The sequence below is a fragment of the Canis lupus genome, chromosome 18 (genome assembly GCF_003254725.2).
Source record: "Canis lupus dingo isolate Sandy chromosome 18, ASM325472v2, whole genome shotgun sequence".
In the NCBI taxonomy this organism is placed as follows: Eukaryota; Metazoa; Chordata; class Mammalia; order Carnivora; family Canidae; genus Canis; species Canis lupus.
The window spans coordinates 6,261,420-6,278,349 of record NC_064260.1 but is presented as its reverse complement, the minus strand read 5'-3'; the positions used below and the strand labels follow the sequence as shown (position 1 = coordinate 6,278,349).

Below are 16,930 nucleotides of genomic sequence, written 5' to 3'. Positions count from 1 at the left end.
AGACTTATTCTTCTAGGGATCCCTGGATGGCGCAGCGGTTTAGCGCCGCCTTTGGCTCAGGGTGCAATCCTGGAGACCCGGAATCGAATCCCACGTCGGGCTCCCGGTGTGTGGAGCCTGCTTCTCCCTCTGCTTATGTCTCTGCCTCTCTCTCTCTCTGTGTGTGACTATCGTAAATAAATAAAAAATAAAAAATAAAAATAAAAATAAAAATAAAAAGACTTACTCTTCTAGCCAGATGAGCAGAGATCTAGTAGATGTGTCCGTGTGAGCTGGTGCCACCACCTACCTGGCCAGGTGCTCTGCGAGGGTCCATCCTCTTCCTCCTGCCCTTCCACCTGTGCCACAGACTTTCCTTCATGTTTCATCCCTGTATTTGCCAAGTGTTTCTACCTAAGGGTTCACGTTCCTTAGGAAATACATAATCCACCTCCTTTCCGTTCTGTTTCTTTAATATTCCCAAGGCCTCTCCATCTCCAATATTTAAATCCTATCCTAATTCCCAGCAATATCCATGAGTTGTGACTGATAACATAAAAATGCCAATTCACTTGGACACACTTGCCCATACGTCTCATTATTCTCCAGTATGAGGGGCCATGACGCACTGATGTTACAGACACAGCCCAAGGCACATCTCTGGTACAGAGACCGCAGCCCACCCTGCAGTCATCTGTGACAGGGAGTTGAGGTCATCTTTTTTTTTTTTTTTTAAAGATTTTATTTATTTATGATAGACATAGAGAGAGAGGCAGGTTCCATGCCGGGAGCCTGATGTGGGACTCGATCCCGGGGCTCCAGGACTGCGCCCTGGGCCAAAGGCAGGTGCTAAACCACCGAGCCACCCAGGGATCCCCTGAGGTCATCTTTGAATGCCTCTGCCCTCAGTAGTGATGGATGCGGTTGGTGCAGACTTGGTGGGCTGGGGCAGCCTGTTCTTCCTGTCGTATCAGAAATGGATGTGTCTCAGGAAATTGTCAAGTGTGCCCAGCACAGTATAGCAGAGGCAAAATTCAAAGCAACATCACCATTCATCCCTCTTCATTCACCTCACATATTTATGCAATATCACACGCCACGGGACTCTGAGGGTTCCAAGATGAATAATCCTATCTTCATGTGTAGACAACTCGGAAAATTACACTGTTTTGGATGCTAGGCAGACAGGGTACCTAATCCAGCCAGGAAGGGAGTGGTAGGCAGTGAGATGTAACTTCCTGGAGTTGGTGATTCTGATCTGAAACTTGAAAGGTAAAGGGGAATTAGCTAGACAAGAGGCAGGGAGGAGGGTGGTAAGGAGATGGAGGGGTGGCCTGCATGTGGAACACCCAGAAAATGTTCTCTAGTGAGGGTGGGCGGTGAGGTGAGCAGGATACAAGCACGAGGTTCTTGTTGGGAGGAGAGGATAAGGCAGGGCAATAAGAAATAAGACTGAACTAAGAACCTGATTATCGACAGTCTGTTATTCCTCATAAGGGAACTTAGCTTATAGTCCCATGAGCCAACTGGTGAGTAGGGTGCCCCAACCAAGAATGGGAATAAATACAGGAAGTCTGACTCACGAGTGGAAAGGATGAGCTGTGAGTCTGCTGCAGTGTGTTTAAGAGACCTGCCTACATTTTGAGGAGCAGCCTGGCTAGAGGAGTTGGATGTGGGGAATCAGGATATGGGGTCTGGTTAAACTGAGAACTAGGCCATAGGTAGAGTGAAAAGAGCACTGAAACTCAAGAGCTAACTCCAAATGGGGGCTAATGATAAAGACGCAGAGAGGCTGTTGGGAATTGGGACAGCCTGGGGCTGGTAACCTTTCCATCTTGCGGGCCATATGATCTTCCTCAGGCTGTCTCCACCTCTCTCTGCATTTCCACTCCATTCTCTGCTACCAGCCAGATTCTTCTGCATTTCAAGAAAAGATTGGCCCAGCTCATCCAGTCACAAGTTACTGGCCAGTCAGCATAGTTGGGTGGTGGCAGGGTCACTGTTAAGAAAGCTTGGCAGCCAGATCATTCTTTAGCGTAGGTGGGGTAGTTCTATTTAGGAGGATCGGCTATCAACTGACATCTTTAAGACACTCATACTCACCATTGCTGAATCTAGAGTTCCTTCTCGAATCATGCTAAGACTCTCAATGAAAAGAGAGATGATGGCATTAAAGATTGAAATGACTTCAGTTTTCTGAAGACAAGATCATGTGCTAGGAACAAGCGTGCAGCCCAGGTGGGAAGTCTGTGTCATGACAGTTCTAAGTCAAGCCCTTCATTTTTTAATAGAGCTCAGAATGTAGGCCCATTGTGTCACCAGTCTTCTCTTGTTTTCCCATCCCTGTCTAGCCTGAATGTCCCCCGTTGATCACCTTATCGTGAGGGACACCTGTCACAGTGGAAAAAGCCAGGGCTTTCCACCTGCGCTTCTGTGTTCAAATCCCAGTGCTTCCAAATATCAGCTGTGTGCTCTTGGCAAGTTACTCCATCTTCCTGAGCCTCAGTGTCTTCGAGAATGTGTATACAGTTCTGGGGGTGCCTGGATGGCACACTTGGTTAAGCATCTGACTCTCAGTTTCAGCTCAGGCTGTGACCTCAGGATTGTGAGATTGAGCCCTCTGTTGGGCTCCATGCTCAGTGTGGAGTCTGCTTCAGAGTCTGTCTTCCTCTCCTTCTGCCCCTCCCACTCATCCTCACTCTCTTTCTCAAATAAATAAATCTTAAGAAAAGAATGTGTACAATCCTGATACCGTTCCTGTCTCCTTCCTGTCCCCACACCACAGCCATGCAATGTGTGGATTTCCTTGTGTGTGTGTACCTGTGCAGTCCAGATGTGGAGCAGACTGGCATTACGGATGCTCACTCCATGCTTGAGGAAGCAGGAGGTGCAGCCGTGTGTGGCCGTCACTGTTCTACTCGCTTCTCCAGATCCTTTCCTCTTTGTATAGTGTAGAAAGTCTTCCTGTAACTCTAGCTTCTTCATAGAATCCTCTCTATGTTTTCTTTCTCTAACTGGACCGTCAGCCATGAACCTTCGGTCCCCAAGGGCTAGCTCTTTTCTCCCACGTTCTACCCTCATAGGGTAAAGACGTGGTGCCAGCATCCTCTTGGTGCCTGGCTCCCACCCTTCCTCATGAAGTCTTGAATCCCAGTGGGCTCTGACACTCCTTGTCACTATTTTGCTACTGTCTGTGGCCATCTCTTCTTGAACATTTGGAATCTATCTGCTCAAATAACCTACCACCTGGATTCAGTCCATATAGAGATTGTCTGCTGTGAGTGCCCCGGTCCCCATCCCCACACAACTCTGGGTTCCCTGTGCTCCTTTCGTAGCTGCTGCCTCCGTTCTCTCCGCACATGCAGCAGAATGCATAGCTATCCTCTTGTGCACCAGGCTCTTTGCTAGGTGCAAATGTTGAACCAGGCTTACGAGGTTTCTACCCTCATTGAGCTTATATTCTTCCCTAGAAATCCTTTCTCTTGCCTATATATGTGTCCTCTACCCTATAAACAATCTCAAGCATTTCCCATCCTTAAAAATGCATCTACCTCTTCCTGTATCCCTTTAGCTACCACCTATCTCCTCATCTGGTCTTCTCCTTCCTTCCCCTGAACAGATTTTTGCCCGCTGCTGTTGCTGCCTACCACTGTATTAGAGCTGTTGATAAGAAATCCCAAACACCATATCCATTGAAAATTTGCTGTTCTTAGCTTATCCTGTTTGACATTGTAGAGAACCAATCACTTCTTCCTTAAAGGTTCTCCTTTCCCTTTGCCACCATGATGCAACCCCTCCTTCACTGTCTTTCATTATTTCTCCCCAGTCTCCTTGCATTCTTCTCCGCCACCTTCCATGTGTTGTGTTCTTTTCGTGTCTTGAATGTTGGTCTTTCCTGCAGTTCCCTCCTAAGCCATCTTTTCTCTCTCCCTGCATCCTTCCTGCATGGCCTTAACCACATGTTTCTGTTCCCACTTTTACATAAGAGGCCTTAGCTCCAGCAGACCCAGTATGGAGCTTTCATTGCTCCTACCCTTACCTGCATCCTCTCCCCTACACCCCTCTTCCCCTGCACCCCCTCTTTCCCTTTTACCCTTTCTTTCTCTCTAGTATGTTGGGCCCTTTTATCAAGACCATAAACCAGGATCTTTTCTATTCAGACCTTTTCTCCATCCTCAAGTATTTCACATTGAGCTGGTCCCCAGGGCCTTTTGGTTACTCCTCTTGAATACTTCTCATTCTCTCTTTCTCTCATAGTCAAGGACTTTGATCACATATTTTCTGAACTATTACAATTGCCTGTTTTTTTAAATCTTTTTTTTTTAAAGGTTTTGTTTATTCATGAGAGACACATGGAGAAAGGCAGAGACACAGGCAAAGGGAGAAGCAGGCTCTCTGTGGGGAGCCCGATGTGGGATTCAATCCCAGGACCCCCGGATCATGCCCTGAGCTGAGGCAGACGCTCAACCAGAGCCACTCAGGCTTCCTCTTTTAAAAAAATCTTTAACTTTTCATTTATATAAAATATACAGGGATCCATATCAGAGGCTTATAAACAAATGCATCCCAAGGCAGTGGGAAGATGCATAGATATAAGCAGATGCTGTCTGCTGGGCCATACAGGTGTGAGATGAGGCAGTGGAGGATAAAGGTGGCATTTGTGGCTGATTGCTCTCCTACTGACACCTTGGACTGCATTTCTGGCCTTATGTTCCTGTTATACATTCTCTCCTTTAGCACATTTGTACATTTCCAAGATCTGGTATTTGCTAGGTTTGAGACATCTTACACAGATTGGTGGGCATCTCTCCAGGAATCCGACCTTTATTCAGTTAAACTATGGTAAGACAGATTTGAAAAAAGAAAAAAAAAAAAAGAAAAAGAAAAAAGAAAAATAAACAGCCCTAACTAATATATATATACAGGGGTGACTTCTCCAACACTCCCAGTATCTTTCGGGTTAAATGAGGCCCAACCCAAATAAACCAAGCCTACCCACAAAATTAGCCTAGCCTAGAACACACCCAAAGCTCACCGTCTTGTTTTGTTTTTTCTTGATTCTTTATATATTCAGCATTCTCCAGTGTTACCAACATGATCAGAGTAAGCTAATCTAAAAAATAGACTCTAAAACAGAAGCTCAAATAATTTTACCCATTAAAATAAGGTACAGTTAGATCTGAGACAAGGGAGCCAGCTTGTTCCCGTCAGCTTCTTTGCTCCCTGGACACCCCCCACCATGTCCTGCACCCTGGCCGGAAGCCGGGGAGCCAGCCCGCATCTTACAGCCTCACACTTGGAGAAAACTCTCCTCCGGCAGCGCCAAAAGCAAAGAGAGATTCCGTAGACGTGTCGACCCGCCGGTCTGGTGTTTGCTCCCATCGTCTCCCTGTCTGTGAGCTTGGGCGCATCTGGAAGATGGGTGGTCACCACCCTGATAGAAGGTTAGCCCAGTAGGTGGGAATGGAGACCATCCTTCAGCAATCTACTTTACAAACTGTGTTCTCAAAGAGCTTGCAGGGCTGCCAGTGATAGTTCTGGCCAAGAGGCAGGAAACTCGGGTCCTCTAACCATTGTCCCAGAAGGTGGCTGAGAATTGGCTTACCTTACTACGGCCCTGGTTGTCTTTGCTTGAAAGTGGACACGGCCCTCAGTGTTGGTAGTTTCTTCTTTCCAGAGCCTCCTTGGTGTATCATTCAGGTGTTGGGGTAGCGACATCGGAGCCCCAACCCCTGCCATTCCCGATCCTGTTACTGTCCTGTCCTGTCACTTCAAGCATCTGCACCCAAGCAGAGCACAGGCTCCGTGAGGCCCTGGACTCCCGTGTGGCTCTTGCTTGGTACCATATCCCAGACACCCTGCTGTGTCGGGGCTTTGGGCACTCAGTGCATGTCAGCTGAGTGAATGCTTGGGGTGCTCGTCTCCACACACCCTTCAGCCTGGTGGTGCTCTGGGTGTGATGGCAGTGGGTTCCTCCCCTGTGCTCACATGTGCTCATCTGTGTCTTTTCAGGAGGCCAGCAGCCGGGGCTGCCATATTACACTGATCCTGGAGGACCGGGGATGAATCCTGCCGGGAATCCCATGGCGATGGCTTTCCAGGTCCAACCCAACTCACCCCAGGGAAGCACAGCCTATCCGCCGCCCCCTTCTTACTGCAATACGCCCCCACCCCCATATGAACAGGTGGTGAAGGCCAAGTAGCAGGGGCACTGCCCAGCAGCTGCCTGTGCGACCTCACGGGGGCAGGGAGGGCACTCTTACGCCACCTCTCTGCCCCCATCAATGTTCGCTTCCAGGAATTGTCTTCTGAGCCACTAATGGCAGATTCCTCTTTGATATCTTCAAAGCAAGCACAGCTCCCTTTCAAGTTTTCTGTGGAGGACCAATATTTGAATTTACTCTGTGTCTCCTCTGTTGCTTCTGTTTCTGATGTAATCTGGGCTCTGGCAGAGTGTGGACAGCCCCGAGGGTTGACACCTTAGATCCTCGGGAGAGAGACCGAGGAGGAGGAGGCAAGGCAGGGCTGTGCGTGTGCAGGTGAGCACAGGTGAGCTCAGGTGAGCAGTGGGAGGAGACTGTTGTGGGCATAGGCAGCTTCCTCCCAAGCACCGCAGGCAGCTCACAGAATTGAGGCCCCACGGGTCCCCTCTTTGAGCCCTTCATCCCGTCGGTCTTTCTCTCCAAGACGCTGTTAGACTTTTGGTGTAGAAGAAGCCTCTCGCCACTTCCTATCTCAAAGATGAGAGCAGCTTGCCTCTGCACAGCCAGGGCTGGGAGAGTGCTGTGTACGTCAAGGAGATGAGGACCCAGAATCAGGTCAAGTTGGATGTCTACAGTTACCCGAAAATCACTAAGGAAAGTTATTTAATTTATGGGAAGTTGCTCCCTGCATCAAAATGGGACATTGCATTTTATGAACTCTTGGTCAGATGTGACAAAAATAAAATGTTTCCCCCCTTTTTAGTGAGTTTGTAGAAGCTCATGTAGAGTGTCCTCTGAGGTCAGGTTCAGAGGGTCTTCCCTGAACGTCAGCAGCTGTCTGGCCTTGGTTCCTGACCAGAGGCCTCTGCCCCCTTCCCTGAGCCAGGCCTGGCAGTGAGCTGTGATGGACACCTTCGCAGCAGAGAGGCACACCAGGCTGGGAAGTCACATCAGCCCCTTGGGAGAGCGGTGTCCCAGCAGGGGCCAGCCAGCAGTTTTGAGGCTGGGGCAGCGGCAAGCCAGGGCAGCGGTTTGTTTGATCTCAGCCGCTGTGTGTGTCAGGCTCTGAAGAGGAAAAGCTTGCTGGAAAAAAAAAAAAAAAAGACGGGAATGCAAAATCCCAGGAACTGCAGGAAGATCTCTTCAAAAAGTACTGAATAGATATCACTGACAACTTAATCAAAATTAGAAGAGAAGATGTGGTTGGAAATGCAAACCCTAGCAAAGAAACATCTCTCACCCTGGGGTCTAACAAGTAGTCACCAGGTCAGTAGGGAAGTTCCGTTCCTCTGCAGTTGATAGTAATGCTGATAGTACATTTAAGTCCAGATCGAGATCTGAGCACTTGTGTGTAGGAAGGCAACGTAGCCACAGTGGGTAGGTCCCTGTGTGTAGTGTGGGGCAGAGCGGGCAGGGCGGGCAGGGCAGGGGCTTATTTTGTAATGAACTAATTGGAGCCTCTTGAGAAATGCTTACTCATTGAACCGGAGCATCAGAACATCTGGCTGGAGTGGACAGTGAGTGTTCTCATGCCCCCAGACCAGGCCATCCACTGGGGTATCACTGTAGGGTAAGGGTCAGAAGGCAGGGCAGCGCTGCAGCAACTGCTCAGACCTACTGTCCTCGAAAGATGGTGAATCTGCAGCCTCCCAGGGAATTCCACAGGAAACGCATGGAGCCAAACAAAAACCCGGGGAGACATCGTCTACAAACACAGATGCTGCTGCTGGGGTCTTCGGCCACCCTCATGTGACCTCCCACCTCCTGCCCCTGACTGCGGTACCTCCCCATCCTTGAGTCCTTGATTCAAATGAGACAACAAAAGCACAACATTTGCTGTTTACAACCAAGGACAACAACTACGTGGGTCCAGAAGGTTCCTCTTCCTCCGGGTCATTTGTTTTGCATTTTTTACTTCAATTTCTCCCTTCACTTTTTTTTTTTTTTTTTAAATAAGCACAGTAAAAGCTGCCCCTGGAATTGGATCGGGGTGCCGTTGAATAGGCACCCAAATATCCATGACTAAATTTTATTTATCTTTTTTGATAGCAAATGATCTCAGAGACTGAATGATTTAGGTAGAGCTCAACAATTTTGTATTCCATGTTTGTGAAAAATATTTTTCCCTTGAACCTGGGCGAGAACCCCGCTACAGTGAACACGGATACTATGTGTAGAAACTCCACTTGTGGTGACATATCCTGGCCATTCTCATTTTGTCTGTGCTGACAGTGGACCGTGTCCCCCTCCTGGAGTGAGTCCAGCTCCTGGTGTGTTGAAGTCTTAGAGAGTCATTGGTTAGGAGTAAACCAGGAGCAGATATGTGCATGTTTTTTCTCTGCAACATTTGGCTCATTTCTCTTTTTGTTCTCTTTTGATAGAGTTCCATTTCCTATGTATGTAAAATAAAAAATAAATTTGGGCACATGTTCTGATCGTTTTTCTGGAAAGTGGGAAAGAGGGTGGAGGTGAGGTTTCTTTTCTTTTTTTGTGTGTGTATTTTTTTATTGGAGTTTGATTTGCCGGCATATAGCATAACACCCAGTGCTCATCCCGTCCAGTGCCCCCCTCAGTGCCCGTCACCCAGTCATCCCGTCCACCCACCCGCCTCCCCTTTCACTGCCCTTTGTTTCCCAGAGTTAGGAGTGAGGTTTCTAACGAGGAAGGTCGTGAGTTTAGCCAGGTGGGGGTGGGGTTGAGCGGGCTGCATGGTGCGCTCAGCCTCAGGGGCACCAGAAATTAGATACTGTTAAAGAATATAAGGAACGTTTGGTTCCCCAACACATTTTAAAAATATAGCAAAGGACTGTTGGTGGGAATGTGAACTGGTGCAGCCACTCTGGAAAACTGTGTGGAGGTTCCTCAAAGAGTTAAAAATAGATCTGCCCTATGACCCAGCAATTGTACTGCTGGGGATTTACCCCAAAGATACAGATGCAGTGAAACGCCGGGACACCTGCACCCCGATGTTTATAGCAGCAACGTCCACAATAGCCAAACTGTGGAAGGAGCCTCAGTGTCCATCGAAAGGTGAATGGATAGAGAAGATGTGGTCTATGTATACGATGGAATATTACTCAGCCATTAGAAACGACAAATACCCACCATTTGCTTCAACGTGGATGGACCTGGAGGGTATTATGCTGAGTGAAGTAAGTCAATCAGAGGAGGACAAAAATTGTATGGTCTCATTCATTTGGGGAATATAAAAAATAGTGAAAGGGAATAAAGGGGAAAGGAGAGAAAATGAGTGGGAAATATCAGGGAGGGAGACAGAACATGAGAGACCCCTAACTGGGAAACAAGGGGTGGTAGGGAGGTGGGTGGGGGATGGGGGTGACTGGGTGACGGGCACTGAGGGGGGCACTTGATGGGATGAGCACTGGGTGATATGCTATGTTGGTAAATTGAACTAAAAAAAAATCTAGCAAAGGAAAAAATGACCTGAAGCAAGTATAAACACAGAGCCATTATTTAGATAAACCCACAGGCAACACCGACATTAGTTATCCAGGGGTCCTGGATCTGCTTTCTGTAGGTAGATGAGTCTTGATTTATTTTATTTATATATTTGTTTATATTTATTTATTTATTTATTTATTTAGTCTTGATTTTAAAAATGCAGCTCTTGGGTGGCTCAGTTGGTTAAGCATCTGTTTGACTCTTGCTCTTGGCTCAGGTCTTAATCTCAGGGTCATGAGCCTACTTAATAAAAATAAAGTAAGAATAAAGATGCCACTCTGTCAGGTCAGAAACTTTCTCACAGATCTATTGAAGGATAAAGCTGCCACAGTCCGGCTGCATTTTACATGAGTCACTAATCGAGATCGTATTTATAAAGAAGCATTCTTTCTTAAAGCAGGACAGGAAATAAGCCAGAGGAGGTCAAGAAGCTCGCTTGTGGTGAAGTCAGGGCCAATTTACACACTTTACCTGGACACCCCACCAGGTTATCAACTTCCCCCAGTAACTTGAAAGGTCATAACTTGAGATGGCAAACAGTGACTGAGGGCTCACGTTTATCTGTTCCTCCCAAAGTTCACCGAACTTCAAAAACTCTATAATGGCTGTCAAGGAAAAAATAAAGTACAAGAACAGAAATTCTGAGCAATTCTGAAATAGAAGATGGCAGGTAGGTTTCATTAGTAGAAAAGACTGAAGCTGAAATGTTTAGAGAAGGTGGCTGGGGAGGTGGGTGAGAGCTTTACAAAAACTCCGCGGTGAGGCCGGCAGGTGCAGAGGGCAGGTATGGGCAAGGGGCATATGCCAGGGTGTTGACCTGAGGGTGTTCTGGAGAACAGCTGTGCCAGGGTGCCATGGCCTCTTCCCCTGGCTCCCAGGTAAGGGGAGCAGCCAACTGCAGGTACCAGTGATGGTGAAGCCTGATTTCTCACAAAGGGGACTCTGCCCTGTAAGGTGTTGGGAAGTGGGCGATTAAATTTTAATTTAATTTTTAAAAGTGAGTTGAGCATTTTCTAATGTGTCCAGTCAATTAAAACATTTCTAGGCTGGGCTGCATCCCTTTTCCACAGCCCCTGGGTCTTGATCCAAGGTCGTAGAGAGATCTTGTGCAAAATGGAAACTCAAGGATGTGAGAACCCATGACCCAGTCACCAGCACCACAGATGTGGAGGTTTTCTCTGGCATCAGAGGAAAGAAGCTCAGCTGAGCTTTCTCCTGACGTGGCGCTACACCAGCCTTTCCACCCAACTGGCCAAGCATCTCTCAGCTGAAATGATCCTCAGTAGTTTGAGTCCTCAACTTACAGTATTCTTTGAATGCCAAAGGTGACAGCACAGAGTAGACGTGAGGGCAAACCACACTGGCATGACCACCCATGGTGGAGAGTCTCCTGGCAAGGCTGTGGGTTCTGAAGATGGACAGCCTTGCTCCAGTCCTGAGTCTACGGTTTGTTCGCTGTGAAATGACTTAAGTTTCAATCATTCCAAGATCTCATGTCTATTTCCTCAAGTATAAAACGAGAACGTGCTGCTTACATCAGGCCTGTACCAGGCACGTTGTGGATAGTCAACAACTGTGGAAAATGCTCCGTTCCCCCATCACTCCACATTTCCTTGAGCAAGAGAAATTGAAGCACAGTGGGAGAGAAAATGAACTCGCACCTAATACTTGGCCCGTCTGTCAGCAGATGAGACCCAGGGTGTAGGGGAGGAAATCTTTGAATTCACCCTCCGTGTATTTCCCATCTTTCAGACCTTCCTAAAGGTAGACGACAAACGGGTGCTGCTCAGCAATGGGCGTTGAGCCAATCCGATCTAGGAAGGAGAAATCTTGGGCAACAATGTTTTTTCCTCGCCATGTATTTGAGGTTGATGAGCAGCCCAGGATGAGCCATGAGTCTAAGCAATATTTTGTATGTTCATACTTGGGAATTTCTTTTGCTGTCTCCCATCCCCCAATACAGCTTTTTATCATCACGTTCCTGTTTTGGCTTGGCTGCCTTGCACTATCCAAGAAGGATCCTGCTCCGTTCCTGGGCACGAAGTCCTCTTAAAAATGGTGTGGTGGGGGCAGGGATGATTATCAACCCACCTCCCTCCTTGCCATCACCCATGGAGAGGTGACGGGAGGGAGTTCTCGTGCAGGTCCCAAGAGTGTGATGAGGGAGGAGGAGCGTTGCTCTCCTGTCAGCAGTAACAGGAATGCTGGAGAGAGCTGCTTCTGTCTTTCTCTCTGGACTCTGGAAATCACAGACAGTCCTGAGGTCCTGAAACCACTTGCCACGGACCTGGTCCTCGCTGCACAAGAACAGGAGATGGACATCAAGCATACCTTTGAGAAGTGCCTGGACACCAGCCTTTACACACAATTCCTCACGTTTTATGGAAGAGAGGAATTCGCATTTTGCTTTAAAGTTTGTAAGAAGAAATGCTCTTAGATAGATATTCTAGACCAGGGCCATCCATCAGAAACATACCGTGAGCCAAGTATGTCATATTAAAATTTCAGTAAATTCTCATTAAAAAATTGAAATTTATTTTCATCATTTCAACATGTAACGATAGGAATGCTTAAATACTAACACTCTGTTTTTTCACACTGTCATCAAAATCCAGTATGAATTTTATGCTCACTAGCACAGTCTCCACTTGGAGCGGCCACATCTCCAGGGTGCAATAACTCCACAGCACTGGTGGCTGCCTTCCTGGACACTGGGGAGCAAGAGTTTGCATAAGAAAATGGTCAGCTCGTATGTTCTTTTTTGTTTGTTTGTTTTAGCTCTTATGTTCTTGCTGGTTATTTACAACATTCCAGTAAAGGTTAAAAATTAGGCTAATTATAAAAAGGTTGAAGGAAAAATTCAACCTCCTGTGACAGTTTGCAACTTGTAGTGAACCAACACATTCTCTAGGTATCTGATATTGCAGATCACCGTAACGAGACGGTTGCAAGTCAGTCTTGGGAGGTAAGAGGTTGAATTGCTTCTTGGCGCTCTGAAGGCTGCTCCTGTTGGCCTCCGTTGTAGCTGTTTCATTCCATGGGCAGTTCTGAAACAGCAGCCAGGTGCTGCTAAGGAACACCCAAAAGAAGAGACAGGTTTAGCGAGGCCCCCAGAGTGCTTCTAATGTCACGCGTCCTGGGCTGGTAGGTGGTGCCAGGACCAGCCCTGAGGTCTCCTGGCCCAAATGTATACCCAGACGCAAGTCCACCCCTCCTTTAGTCCTCACCAAGTTCCCCAAGGAAATTTGGATGTCTCTTGCAGGTTGTTATCAGCAACGGAAGGGAGAAAAGCCAACGGTTCCATCACTTCATGCTTGCCATTGTCTGCAAGAACTTTCCAGTGTGACGTTGTGGATGCACAAAGAAATCTAAGATACAGATTGCAGAAATTGTGTCCTCTAATCAGAGTGCTCATCCCTAAAAATTTGCTGGCCACTTGAGTGCCCTTGGACAAGTTTCTCCTCTCAAATATAACAAGGTTGACCTAACAGTTCTCTAGCCCCTCTTGTACCTGACTTCTATGACTAAGCCCTAGAATACAGGACGGAGGGGGCTGGTGGTGAGGGGGACAGGATCAACAGAGTCTTATGGGTGCTGAGGGCTCTAGTCTCCTGGGGCCAGGCTGGGTGGCCCCTATGCTTTGGGGGACCACCTGCCAGGACAGGCAGGCCCGGTGGGGAAAAGCCCTCTGTGCTCGCTCTTGCCTAAGTGCCTAAGGGGGTGTCTCCACCCCCTTCTCTGTGCTCCCCTGAGAAGAGGCAAAACCAGGGACCCTTCTTCTAGGTGACTCGTATCCTTCACAGACACTTGGAGGTGTAGCGGGGATACTAAATCTGCTGGTCTCGTGCCCTGAAAGCGTATCTCAACTCTGGGAAGTCTTGGGGGAAGGCATGTCCACCTTACAGCTCTCTGGCTCTCTCTGTCCCCTTCTCCAGGCCACTCCCTGCTGGCTGAGTCCCAGAACCCGCCAAGGACCCACTGGCCATGGAGATCATCTCCCTCTCCCTGCCTTCTGCTCTTGCTCCTGTTATCCTCCTCAGAAAGCCCGGCCTTGGCCACCTCTGGCAGGGGCAGGAGCAAGGGCAAGGGCAAGGGCAAGGGCAAGGGCAAGGGCACTGGCTTGCACTCTAGGAGACAGGACCCAGTGGGACAGAGGTTCTTGGCGTGCACCCTGTCCTCGAGACATTGCGGCCCCGGCAAAACTGCAATATGGCCGCAGGGCAGAGGGCAAGGCCAGTCCCTGAGTACTGCGACCCTATTATCGTCACCCCACCGCTGGGGTCCTGGAGCACCAAATGGCTACATTTCTCCCTCTGGAAAATAGAGCTCCAGAGACACACGGGTGGGGTGGGAACCAAACAGAGCACTTGGGGTCCTGCCAGGCCCACTCGGGGTGGGGGACACACAAGGGGATAGGCAGCAGGCTGCCCCCCGCCCCTGGCAGAGCTCAGGGCCCACACTCCCCAGGCCACAGCAGGGGTGAGGGTGGAAGCACGTGGGGGCAGGGAAGGGCCCAAAGAGGCACCCACAGGGAACCCTGCTTCACGCAACTTGACCCCTGCTGATATCCTTCATTCAAAAGAAGCCAAACCCATGGATTTTTTTCTTACCCTAATTATAAAAGTAATATGTGCTCACAACAGAAAATGTAATGTAGACTGAACAGAAAGCACTAAAGGAAAGGAACCTCACAGGCAACGGTCCCAAGATAACAGTTGGGTGCATCTCCAGGCTTTCTAGCTCTTGCTTTAAGGACACACACGGGAATAAAATAGGAATCTTTTGTACCCTGTTTTCCTGCAACATTTTTTTTTTCATGGCATTAAAACATTTCCCTACTTCTTCCCTGTAAAGATTAAATCGTAGCCTACCATATGGCTGCCACACAGTTTACTTCTGCTCTGTCCTCTGTGATCTAACTTTCAGGTTGTTCCATTTTGTTGTTCATTGTTTTTTTAATTTAAATTTTAGTGAGTGAACATAGAGCACGATATTGGTTTCTGGAGTGGAATTCAGTGATTTATCACTTAGATATAACACCTAGTGCTCATCATCACAAGTGCCCTCTTTCATGCCCATCACTCATCTAGCCCACCCCCCACCCACCTCCCTACATCAACCCTCAATTAGTTTTCGATCATTAAGAGTCTCTCATGGGGACTCCTGGGTGGCTCAGAGGTTGAGCATCTGCCTTCAGCCTGGGGGGCGTGATCTTGGAGTCCCAGGATCGAGTCCCACGTGGGGCTCCCTGCATGGAGCCTGCTTCCCCCTCTGCCTTTGTCTCTGCCTTTCTCTGTGTCTCTCATGAATAAATAAAAAAATCTTAAAAAAAATAAAGGGTCTCTCATGGTTTGTTTTCCTCTCTCCTTTTTTCCTTTTCCTGCTTCCCTTATGTTTACCTGTTTTTGTTTCTTAAATGATTGAAATCATATGGTATTTGTTTTTCTCTGACTTACTGCACTAAGCATAATACACCCTAGCTGCTTCATCCACATTGCTGCAAATGCCAAGATGTCATTTTATTGATGGCTGAATAATATATATATACACAGATCACCTCTTCTTTATCCATTCCTCAGTAGATGGACATGTGGGCTCTCTCCATAGTTTGGCTGTTGTTGACAATGCTGACAAACATCAGAGTGCATGTACCCCTTCGAATCTGTATTTTTGTATCCTTTGGGTTCATACCTTGTAGCACAATTGCTGGTTCATAGGGCAGTCCTATTTTTTAACATTCTGAGGAACCTCCACCGTGTTCTCCAGAGTGGCTGCACCGGTTGACAGTCCCATGACAAGAGGAAGAGGGTTCCTCTTTCTCCACATCCTCAGCAACACCTGTTATCCCTTGGATTGTTCATTTTAGCCATTCTGATGGGAACGAGGTGGTACCTTCTCATGGTTTTGATTTATATGCCCTGATGATGAGTGATGTTGAGCATCTTTCCAAATGTCTGTTAGCCATTCGATGTCTTCTTTGGAAAAGTGTGTATTTGTGTCTTCTGCCCATGTCTTGATTGGATTATTTGTTTTTGGGAGTTGAGTTTGATAAGTTCTTTATATATTTTGGAAACTAATCCTTTATCAGATAACTCATTTGCAAGTATTTTCTCCCATTATGTGGGCTGCCTTTTAGTTTTGTTCATTGTTTCCTTCTCCGTGCAAATTTTAACTGCATGGAGTCCCGATAGTTCACCTTTGCTGCTGTTTTCCTGGCTTCTGGAGACATGTCCAGTAAGAAGTTGCTGTGGCTGGGGTCAAAGAGGTTTCTGCCTGTGTTCTCCTCTAGGATTTTGATGGATTCCTGTCTCATATTTAGGTCATTCATCTTTTTTAAGTTTATTTTTGAGTATGGTGGAAGAGAATGATCCAGTTTCATTCTTCTGCATGTCACTGTCCAGTTTTCCCAACATCATTTGTGGGAAAGATTGTCTTTTTTCCATTGGAGATTATTCCCTACTTTGTCAAAGATTAGCTGACCATGTAGTTGTGGGTCCATTTTAGGTTTTCTAGTATGTTCCATTGATCAATGTGTCTAGTTTTGTGCCAGTACTATACTGTCTTGATGACTATAGCTTTGTAATATAGCGTGAAATCTGGAATCATAATGCCTCCAGTTTTGTTTTTCTTTTTCAGAACTGCTTTGGCTATTTGGAGTCTTTTGTGATTCCATATACAAGTTTTAGGATGGTTTGTTCTAGCTCTGTGAAGAATGCTGGTGATATTTTATTTAATAGGGATTGCATTAAATATGTAGATTGCTTTGGGTAGCACAAATATTTTAGCAATATTTGTTCTTCCAATCCATGAACATGGAATGCTTTTCCATTTCTTTGTGTCCTCTTCAATTTCTTTCATAAATGATCTATAGTTTTCAGAGTACAGATCTTTTACCACTTTAGTTAGGTTTATGCCTAGGTATCTTATTTTTTGGTGCAATTGCACATGGGATCGATTTCTTGATTTCTTTGTTATTGGTGTATAGAAATGCAACAGATTTCCGCAAATTTTATATCCCACAACCTTGGTGAATTTATGTATTCATTCTAGAAATTTTTGGGTGGAGTCTTTGGGTTTTCTACAATAGTCTATCATGTCATCTGCAAATAGGGAAAGTTTGATGTCTTCCTTGCCAATTTGGATTCCTCTTATTTCTGTTTGTTGTCTGATTGCTGAGTCTAGGATTGCTGGTACTATGTTAAGTACTAATGGTGAGAGTGGACATCCCTGTCTTATTCCTGACCATAGAGTAAAGGCTCTCAGTTTTTCCCCACTGAGGATGATAT

The 16,930-nt window shown here is 47.0% G+C and overlaps 1 protein-coding gene across 2 annotated transcripts in view; it reads left to right on the top strand.

Annotated features, from left to right (window-relative positions):
• The window catches only part of VOPP1 (VOPP1 WW domain binding protein), a 99,534-nt gene extending 90,925 nt beyond the window's left edge, over positions 1–8,609 (top strand). For both annotated transcript variants that reach the window (XM_049096310.1, XM_025449202.3), the window contains exon 5: positions 5,992–8,609. In XM_049096310.1, coding sequence (XP_048952267.1) covers positions 5,992–6,182 — 191 coding nt within the window. In that variant the 3' untranslated portion in view covers positions 6,183–8,609. The remainder of the gene's footprint in view (positions 1–5,991) is intronic.
• Positions 8,610–16,930: the final 8,321 nt, after the last annotated feature.